We start from the raw sequence: 10,643 nt of genomic DNA on the forward strand, positions 1-10,643 counted from the left end.
GGCCCGGAGCCGGTGCCCCGCTTTCCCCAGCCGGAGCCCCGGGGGAAAGCACGTGCCCAACACGCTGCCCGCAGCTGAGCAGCTCCAGCCCTTCAGGGTTTTAAATGACCCAAAGCCTTCCCTGATAACCCACGCAAAATTAAACCCCACAGAACCACGCTTACTAGCAATTAATGAGGTTTAAGCACTAACCTTACAGGCACTGCTGAAAGCCAAGCAGCGTGCCTCAGTTACACGCTTACTACGTGCCAACCAGCCAATGTCACTGAAGATGAGGAGGGCACGTGAAAGCAGCCCGGTTAAAAAAGGGGCAGCGGCTGAACTTCCCACCTCAACAGCAAACAGAGGGGAACCGAGAAGCAAAGCCCGAGTGAAGTTCTCCCCGGCTCAATTACCGGCAACCACGGTTGGGGACTGGCAGGTCCCGGTCCTTGCGGTCAGTCACCTGAGCCTGGAAACTGATGCACAGCGGGCAGCAACAATCTCTTCCTTCGTGTCTGTACAGTGATTATAACGCGCTAAGTAAACATTTTGGGCAACAGCTCTAACGGTCTGCGAGTGTAGCGGCACCCCAGCGCTGCCAGGTGGAGATCGGTGTGAATACCCAACTATAAATACATGCGCAGACTTTGGTCGCTGCTCATCCACCACAAAAAGGATCCCAGGAGCACGTCCGTTGCCAGACACGTCATTTTCTCTACGTCACTGTAAAAGATGAGATTTAAGAAAACAACAAAACCAAGCAAAGGGAAATAGTCAAAGTATCTAACATCCTAGAAAGCCTCCCAGACTTAAAGACAGCGTTAGTAAGCGTTATTGAAGTGGCAAAGAGAACAAGATCCTCAATTAAGATTTCAAATGAATAAATATCTAAGCGCATCGGTGTCTAGCTGCCTAATGCACCTGGAACCAATCTTTAAAACAGTATTTTAATATTGATGCACATTTTATAAATTAACCATTTAAACGCCATGATAAGCCATGCAGAACAAGCATGGGAAGGAAAATTAACGTAAAAGCCGTCGTTAGGCATCCACACGCGCACACGTTCTGCTAAAATATCGATTTTAGCAATTTTCCAATCAACCCAATATCTCTTGGCAGCTCTAACTTCAGCTTGCTCGAACACTAAGCCAAGAACAGCCATCCCGACGGGCGCAGGTGTCCATCCAGGGAGGCAGTCTGAGGACAGTGGCCTCCTGCCCACCCCGGCCACCCGCGCTGACGCCCCGGGACCCCGGCAGCGGGGTCCCTCAATTTCCAGTTAAGCTGTTACTGCTGAGCACTCAAATATGTAAAAGGACATTTTTAAGGCATCCCCAGAGACTGTTTTTCCCCGATGGCACTATCCTCAACACTTAAGTCACTGTTACCCCATTGCAGTCTTCTGCCTGATTATGCTTAATTTATTAGCACACCAATTTTCTGATAAGGGGGGGGAGGTTGGAGGCAGCTGCTGTAAATCAATATAGCTCAATGAATTTGGTCCAAAGCACATATATTCTGCTTTTTATCCTAGAATCGTTCTATACATTCATTCTTTGTGAATGAACCTAGCTTTCCAGTTTTCCAATCAACCTATAAAATACCTTAGTCTTTTCCTTTTTTTTTCCTCCTCTTCTCATGGAATAAGGAGCTACAATCCTCATTAAAAAAAATAATCAAATAAATATGCATCAGGAAGGTGTCACAAGTTATTCGCATGGTATTATTCATATCAATAGATAGGCAATTCCAAGACCATGTTCTCGTCACACAGCTGAAAACCTCTTCCAAACAGCGCACGCTTCTTCCATTGAGATTAAGGAGTTTTAAAAAGGAAAAAAATAATCATGGGACAATGATCCCCTCACCAGCGAATGATAAAATTAGCAGTAGACACTGTCTGAACAGAATGGTCCGGTTTGCTTAAATATTAGTAACTTACTATGAAGCAACTAAAACGTAAAACAGGAAACAAACGATTAACGAACTGTTGGATATTCTTTAAAAAATAAAGGGTAAGCCACACAGCATAGCAACCAACACTTGCTAGTCTCTTAATTACCAGCGTTTTTAAATAACTCAGCTTCCCTGCTCTCACAGCTACAGCTTCCTGACTGGTTAACAGATAAAGAACGTTATTCAGAAGCTATTTCTTGCCCTGGCTTGTTGTCTGGCTTCGTGACAACATTACACGACCCCAACTCGCCGACAGGCTGGCAGGGGACCATCGTTCCCGTTTAGCCTTCGTGCCAGAAGCCTGGCCTTTATCAGAGAAATGTTGCACTTCAGTCCCATATAAATAACTTGGCTTCCCCTTGAAACATGGGCCTGGACACAGTTGGGTCATTAACTGCATTTGCTACGCGCTGTAATTGCCTTAAAACGGGGAGTCCAGTTTAAGGGAAGTGACGAGCAAGACACATTTTGGTGGTTGGGAGCTATAAAGTAGATTAAACAGCACGAACTAATTCAAACAAAATGGAAGAGAGTAGGAAAGGTATGAAAGACGCTTCCTTTTAAAAAGAAAAGAATTAGTAACTCCTAAACGTTATTTTTCTTAATTCTCTGTGCCCATATCTCTTCAGTAAGTTAAAATTGACTTACATGCCACGAAAAGACTGTCACACACCCAAAAATAAACTTTGTAATCATCAACCACCACCCCCAAAACCTTGGAAAGTCATCGTTTTCAAGCTGATTTCATACCAACGATGTAACCAAAAAAATAAATGAATAAACTGACATATATGTTAGGAGAGAGCAGCTCATCTTTGAGAGCACATCCCCAAGATTGGTAGCACGAGTTTTAAAGGAACAGTAATGGGAGAACCGTCAAAACATTTATACTCCATACACGCGTGAAAGTGAACGAAGCTTCATTTTAGCGGAGCGCGTACTTCCCCATCGACGTGGCACTTAACGTAGATGCACGGACTCGTATTTTACTCTGTCTGCAGCCCTTGAAAGGTACCGTCACGTAGGACTCAAATTCAATTCCTGTTATTACACAGACGCCTTTTGGCAGCGTTTATTTTAATAGCAAAAATTTATTGGTAACACTTCGACGTGCCAAACTATTTAAACAAGGGTCTTTTTTCCTACCAGCACTAGCATCCAGTTGTTTCGCCGGGTGAGATTACGACTGCGCAGGGTGTATGAACAGCGGCGTTCGAGCAACTCCTAGCGCTGCTAGAGCGCTGCCAAGGAGATCTAGAAAATACCAGATGTCATACACAGGTGAAGAGCTGCATTACCGCACTCGCGCCGTTATCGTTGAGGACACGCTGCAGCCCAGAAGGCCAGACGCAGGCTTGAGGGACGGTGCTTCGCTCCCTCCTAAAATCGCCACCACATCAGCGCATCGCTTCAGCTCTCAGCACGTTCATCGTTTCGCCCGCTTGCAATTAAAAGCAGAAATCGTTTAAAGAAGAGCAAAACGTCATCTTAAAAGTTCCCGACTAGGAACTAGACAGGCTAGACTAAATTCTCACGCTAACCGATGTTACTGCTGTGCTGCAGAGAGCAACGTTTGCGGATTGTCTAACAATTTGCAGCGTAAGGGCAAGTTGCTTGTTACTATACCACCCTTCAACACTTTCAGTGCCTGCAGTCTACCTCAGGCTGACAGTCTAGCCACATAAAAAAAACCTCTGTGTGCAGAACAGATTGTTTTAAGAAAATTCTTACCACCATTTCGCTTAAAACCTCTGGAATATTCATGCTTTGGAGTACAGACTTAAAAATCTGGCTGCCACGTCAGGGATAAGCTTTCTGCCATCCCCACGAAAATTCATCCAAAACTGAACAAGTCACAAGCCTCGAAAAACGCAGCTTACATTTAATGGTACCGTGTCTTTCCTGCGTATAGGGCTTTTCATCACGAGTTCTCGACACGCTTTGAAACGAGCACTTGGCTACCATTTTGCCACTTCTTTAAACAGAATTTTACAAGGCGACTAACCCTTTTCTGTAAGATTCGGTTTGCATTGGGCATCACCTGCCCCCTTCCGTCCCTGCTGACTTTTGAACTGTGCTTGCGCTATTCGCTCCGTCTCGCCCCTCGCAAGCGGGGCACACAGCTGGCAAGCGCCTCTCACGGCACTGGGCTCCGGCGGAGGCGAGCAGAAGGAAGATGCTCTCTCCCAATACTCCTGCCACGTGCTACGCGTCAAGGGCGAGGACAGACCACCCCGCAACATGAAGGGGTGAAGGGAAGGACGGGAAGAACACCCAGAGAAAGTGTGAGGACCAGGACAGGGCAGAAAGCAACAAGTTACACACTTACAGATGCTACCAGACCTTCCCCTACAACCCGAATTGGCGTACGGTTCCTGCCCTATCCCCCCCAGTGCCGCAGGCTCACGGGCTCGGGGGGAATTGTCCTGGTGCTCCCGGCTGTGCTGTTAGCGCGGATGGAAGAAAGCTGTGCTATACTGCTGAGGAGTCCTACCTTGCCGGGGACCTACCCAAAGGGAATCGGTTTGGCTCCACGGGACGAGGCTCTGTCCCCCACTTTTGATGCATTTTCTGAGTTTCTACACTTTAACAAAGTTATTTTAAAATAGTATCAGGAAGCTACAAAAAAACAAAAAGAAAGAAAAAATCCTTTTCAGTGATTGAAATGAAAGACAGGATCAACACGTAGTGCCAAAAAGAAGAAAATAAAGTACATTATTTGCTTGTGCTACAGAATCAATAGACGCTTTTTCAGAAAACTCCTGCATCATTCAGCACACAAAATGGATGGAGCTCCCTCGGCAAGAGCTTGCTATTTTATCTTCACTTTTCCAACCCAGCTGCGACTACAAAGTTACTCATTTCCTGATTGCTTCCTTTTGAAAGCTAATATTTTATAAAGCAAGCCGTACGTAGGAGAGAAAGAGAACTGTCAAGACAAACAGCCAGCTCCTGCAGAGACTCAAATGCCTAGTCATTTGAATGAGGATTTCTGTCTTCCCTACGTGGTATTCTTTTCCAGCGTTTTGGTTTTATTCTTGATCTTATGCCCGTACTCAGGACAACGCTTCCGCCGTAGCAATAACTACCCATACTCTTCTACGTGACTATTTTCCTTTGTAAGCCTTGTATTTCCCCTCCCTGAATCTAAGAACACATCCCATATTCGAGGGCAGCAGGCTTCCTATTTCCCACCCCAGCGACTGGAACAGAGGCGGTGGCAGGAGTTGCCCTTCATTTAGCAAGACAGAAGGGGTTTACCTCCGCTCAAGGAGGGACAAGTTGGTGAAAAAGAAAACCACTGAGGGTTGTTTCCAGCTCAGGAAACCCCCCCTGAGCCGAAAACAGCTGGAGGCTGGGAGATTATGCGGGGGAAGCATCAGATATGCTTGCCCTGTTCTTGCTCTTCCCCACGCACCAGGCTGTGGCTATTGTTGAGGAGAAAACACCGAAAAACACAGACCCTCGGGCCTGATCTTGAAATGCAGCTTTTACGGACGGCAAACACGGTTAGGATCTGAACGCCCAGACAGAGTTTCTCTCATTGCGTGCTTTCAGCCTGTCTGAAGAATAAGGCAAGCAACAAGTTCATCGAGTAACGGTGTATTTAAAGCTCCAAGACTATCACTACCACTGAAGTGATTTTAAAAAACATCAGTTGACAAAACAGAAAGAGGAATGAGAACAAAGTAGCTTGTTTGGTAAATTTTTGGCCACGTCAGAGGTCGTAATCTCTGGACAGACCAACTCCTGTTGTCGAGTTCGGAGAAGATACGGAGCGAACGGCAGCTCCCGGCTCACCCTCCTAACAGGGAGATACAGATAGCGCTGTCACATACTCCGACGTTAACCTTTTCCTAAACGGGAGGATCATTTCTTCCTCCTCCTCCTCTGAAAACACCATCCGTGCATCTCATGGACGGTCCTGGCCTTCCTCGGACGCTTTCTGCTGTTCTGTTTCCGATACCTTCCGGGACAGGTGTCCAAAGTCAAACATTATTTCTAGAGGATCCTACATCAGGCTTCCGTTTCCATATTTGTCCAATTCTTTACACAAGGCAAACCCCAGGTTTTCCACCTCCTACTCCATTTTAAAGTTTCGGAAGACTAAGGGCTCAGTCCGAAACTCATTAATTGCTTTCCTCGGGGAGGTACTAACCGGGGACCCCAGCGACTTCTTCCGCTGCACGTCACCTCGCACTCGCCCGCAAGCAATTCCTCCCGTCAGAAGGCGCAGCTGCAGGTTCTCAGCCACTCCGTAGCCACCAACCTAAGCTTCGCATCGCTCGCAAGAGGCACTGCTCAGTTTCTTTTTTGTTTCCGCTGTTCGCGTTCACTTAAAAACCTCCTCTGTAACCAACGGTAAACAGAGTCCTTAGCCAGCACCCAGTTTCCATCTAAAAAAATGGCTGTTTATGTCTGAGTGCTAAAGAAAAGAGCTAAAACGTAGCAGGAAGCGTCTATCATTTACTGCTGTGCAGGAGTTTATCCAAGTGCTTTGGGTTTTTAACTCAGCTCCATCAGCTGGCTGCCCTCTGAGAATTGAGAGATTCATTAACGTTTGCTAACACCAAATCATGAATATGAACACCCTATACCCATTCACATGCGCATATATATACATACATATCTAGAGACACACACACTTCCATATTTTTTTTTAATTAAACATGTTTGGGGAAAAATACTAATTGCACAGCTTTGATATTTAGAATACACAACAACTTCCTCCCTATCAGTTTTATGACCTTTTTAGTTACCATAATTATCGTTACAGCAGATCGTAATTTGTTCTCATGGCTACAAATTAATGAGACAAACTGCTGTGACATTACAGTCTGAGCAAAACAAGAGCAGACAAGGAGGCAGCCCAGCTTGCATCAGCTTCTTCAGCTAAAAGGCTCTGCGTACACAAAGGAAATAAAAATTACCACTTCTACCTTGGCGTTGCCGCCTCTGCAGCAACGCAGGCCTCTGCGCCACAGACGTTAGAGCCGCAGGTAAGAACTACGGAGCAGGTTCGCAGTCACTTCAAAACATATGCAATAAGTGTCAGCCCTTTCCCTCCCTCCCCTAGTCTAGGTTCAAAACTAGCGCTGGACACTTGAATTATCCTGTGTGCATTACGGCCCATTAGCTTCCATTTCTGACGGAGCAGTCCCTCTTCAGTTTTATTTAGCTTAGCTGGTAATTGCCCCAGCATCTGAAAGCATTCCATGTAAAAATCAATAGCGGGAGGGAAATACTTTTAAGTCTTCATAGAGACCCTGGAATTTCTCCCATTTCGTAGTCACAGAGCCCAAGGAGACCAAAAGATAATAACTGTGACTTCTTCGTGCTCATTTTGGTTACTATAGAAATGCTTTTCCTTACATTTTGTAACACAGGCCACATCATGATGGATTAAATTAATCATGAAGAAAATGAGCCTCTCGCATACCTACAAAGAAATACAAGGAGGCAAAAAGCAGTGCAACCTCACCATACGCGGTTTCATTCTCGTTTTGAAGGAACAGTCTAAAGTCAAAGGGTAATTTATTCATTGTGCCCATTCAAACTTTCACGTCCCCTGAAGCTGCCAACAAAAGTGCCATTTAATGTGAAATGCTATGCTGGTTTTTTCAGAAGTAGATATCTGTTCCTTAGAAAATTCAAACAGGCAGATAATAGTCACAACTTAAAATCACCGTATATCTAGACGGAATTTGAAGACATGCATTTTGTACCCTTTTTAAACACAGCACAAAAATAAATATTAAGCTACAGCAATGCAACTGGAAGGAAAGGAGGAGTACAGCTAGAACTATGACTTTTCACAGAATCATAGAATCACAGAATGGTTTGGGTTGGAAAGGACATTCAAAGATCACCTAGTCCAACCCCCCCATCATGGGCAGGGACATCATGTTTTGTGACATACAAGCATTTCAGACACAGACCTCAGAAGATGCAGTTTTAACTTTTAATGTACGCTAACAAAGAGGACATCCTGAAGCGCTGCATCCACTTTTTAGGGAGGAAAAATTTAAAAAAAAAAGGTAAGGTGCAGACCTAAGATCCTTCTGTCACTTCTAGAAATTCCCTTGCTCACTGTAAAAATCTTAATACAAGCATACACGTCCTCCGCTTCCAGCCTTTTTCACTAACATGACAATGAATTTATCTAAAGGAAAATACCACCAACAGAGCGTGAGACGCACTCAAATAGCTGAGTTCTCAGAATCAGCGTGGATTAGAGGTCATCCCAGGCTCCAAAATATTTGATAAGAGGATCAATTGTTCACACTGTGGAAACAACAAGTTTCCTTTCCTCGGACAACTTCTTTACCTACGTATCACCATTACTTGATAGAATACCAGTCCTGGTAAGCAACCGAGTGGTGTAAAACAAAGACCTTCCCTACTCGTTGAAGTAAAGAAGAAAAGTAGTGTTGCATTTGTTACTGAGCACCTATGAATCAAACTTTCCAACGTACAGAAATAAAAATACGGAAGCGTCCCACTATAGATTCATCAACACAGTTCTCCAGGTGAAACCAGGCTATAGAGCATAGCCAATTCTCAACTTTCCAAAACAACGTGTAGGATCCAATTTGGTATTCATTTCAGTAAACCAAATCTCTCCCAATGCTTATAAGTCTAGTTATCAGGAGTAACCGACGAGTCAGTTTTGAACTAATTGGGCGTTATGCAGCTCCTTCCCAACTCTTCTAGAGTCAGGCAGACATATATCGGAAAACAAAATTACATCCTCCCTTGGCTCCAGTTCCAAAACTTGACTCTTCTCCATTGACGTTAGTTGGATTTAGCATGCAGAATTACCCTCTTAGTTCTACAAAGACCAAATCCAACAAGCATGGGGTTTTGGCCCAAAAACTGACACTACGTTGCCTACAGTTATCAATACTGACTACCGTTGTATGAACCTAATATTCTTTAGTACTCCTTGCATTAAACAGAAAAGTAAATTGCCAAGCACCTCGAGACTTCAGTGATTCTTACAAGCACCAAATTGCTCTTTAAAAGTTTACTGGCGTGAATACGCCCAGTATACTGTCAAGCTACAGAATTTGCCAGATGTTTCAAAAAACAAGACGACACAGCAAACACAGCTGTACCTTGTGTCTTCAGGAATCCAGGACAGATCCTTCAGCAGATAAATTCCAGACAGGAACTTTGCACTACTGCTGACCCATCAAATCTGTATCCATATATTGCAGCAAACTGCACGGAGGGTTTTCCTTCCCCGCTAGGTTTGTCCCGCTCGGATTTTAATACCCTTTTTTCCAGTGGATGAAGAGGTTATAGCGTTAGCGTGGAATAGAAATCATAGTGACTGAATAAGCTTAGCATGTAGAAATTGCACACTCACGTAGAGTGCATTAGTTCGTGAAGGAATACATACGGTCATAAAAGCCTAACAAGAAAAAAAAAAGGCAGGGACAATAGAGAGCATTTTAATGGAAAGAGAGTAAATGATGTGTTTTATATTGGTCTTGTAAGTCATTCAGCAAGGAAACTCCTACTGCCTAGCTGTGGGTCTGGAAGAAGTTAAAACCAATAAAGGTAAATCCTGTTCAGTAATTCACCTGCTCCCCAGAGTCACTGCTGAGCTCTATGAATATTATTTGCAAATGCAAACAATTATAGTGCGGCACTCCTCAACGGATTTGTATTAAAAAAAATATATAAACCAGTTCATCTTTGTCATGAAGATAGTGTCATTTGATTCAACAGTGAGCAGAGTTCAAGAAAACTCCCTGCCCACAGCTACTTCCCAGTACTGAATGGTGCAGCGTGCGTTACCTTGACCTGCTAGCGAAGCACCACGAACACTTGACCTGCGTGCTCAATAGCATCACCGCAAACCACGGAGGTAGAAAGACCAACACAGGTTGGCATTTGGTCGCTTGGCATGGGTTACGTACATTAAAAAGTTGAGAATAGCGTCCAGTTTCTCACTGGATGCTGATGCCACTCAAGTATAGCATGAACATCAAACACGAGCTTGCTCATTTTTTACTTCTTTCAATCATTCAGTGAACAAAAGAAAGTTTAATCAACTGGTTTGTTGTTGTTTTTTTTTTTTAAAAAAAAAGGCAAATATTCATTAAATATGTACTCAAATGAATTATTCGTGCATTCCTCTTCCGTCTAAAGTGAAATACCTTTTGCAACATGCTGGCCATTTAAATGTCAATTCTTCATGTCCCCTTCAGTTACTTACCTAAAAAAAAAAAAAGGAAAAATACATTAGTTTTCCATGGTCTCGAGCCTATCATGAATACATACCTTACTCTCCACCGCTCCCCTCTAAGTTCTCAGTAGTTTTAAATTAGGTAAGACTATTAGGGTAATGCATTTTGGTTATATTATTAGTTTAGATGACACGTTTCCACTTCTGCTTCAGCTAAGCATTCAGTAATTGAATTTAAGATTTTTTTTTTCTTACTATTGCTTTTCTCCTCCCCAGTAAATGATTTCTAAATAAAAGCTACTTGATGCCATCAATAATTTGATTTCCACATTCTGTGTATTTACTCTGGGAAAAGAGCCATAATTGCAGTCGCAGTAATAACAATATAAAACATTCAAGAAGAGTACCCCAACGTGATCTTCAGTACAGAAATTTGCACAACTTCTTAACAGCTACTGGCAAAGAAAACCCACATTTTGAGCAGACAGAGCACAGGACAGCAAAC

At 43.8% G+C, this 10,643-nt stretch overlaps 1 protein-coding gene across 1 annotated transcript in view; it reads right to left on the bottom strand.

Moving 5' to 3' along the window:
* ANK2 (ankyrin 2, neuronal) overlaps positions 1 to 10,168 on the bottom strand; it is a 329,331-nt gene extending 319,163 nt beyond the window's left edge. The window contains exon 1 of the mRNA XM_009320420.1: positions 10,110 to 10,168. Within this exon, the coding sequence (XP_009318695.1) occupies positions 10,110 to 10,130 (21 nt within the window). The 5' untranslated portion in view covers positions 10,131 to 10,168. The remainder of the gene's footprint in view (positions 1 to 10,109) is intronic.
* Between the last annotated feature and the right edge of the window lie 475 nt (positions 10,169 to 10,643).

The sequence above is a fragment of the Pygoscelis adeliae genome, unplaced genomic scaffold (assembly GCF_000699105.1).
Source record: "Pygoscelis adeliae isolate BGI_AS28 unplaced genomic scaffold, ASM69910v1 Scaffold143, whole genome shotgun sequence".
Taxonomy (NCBI): Eukaryota; Metazoa; Chordata; class Aves; order Sphenisciformes; family Spheniscidae; genus Pygoscelis; species Pygoscelis adeliae.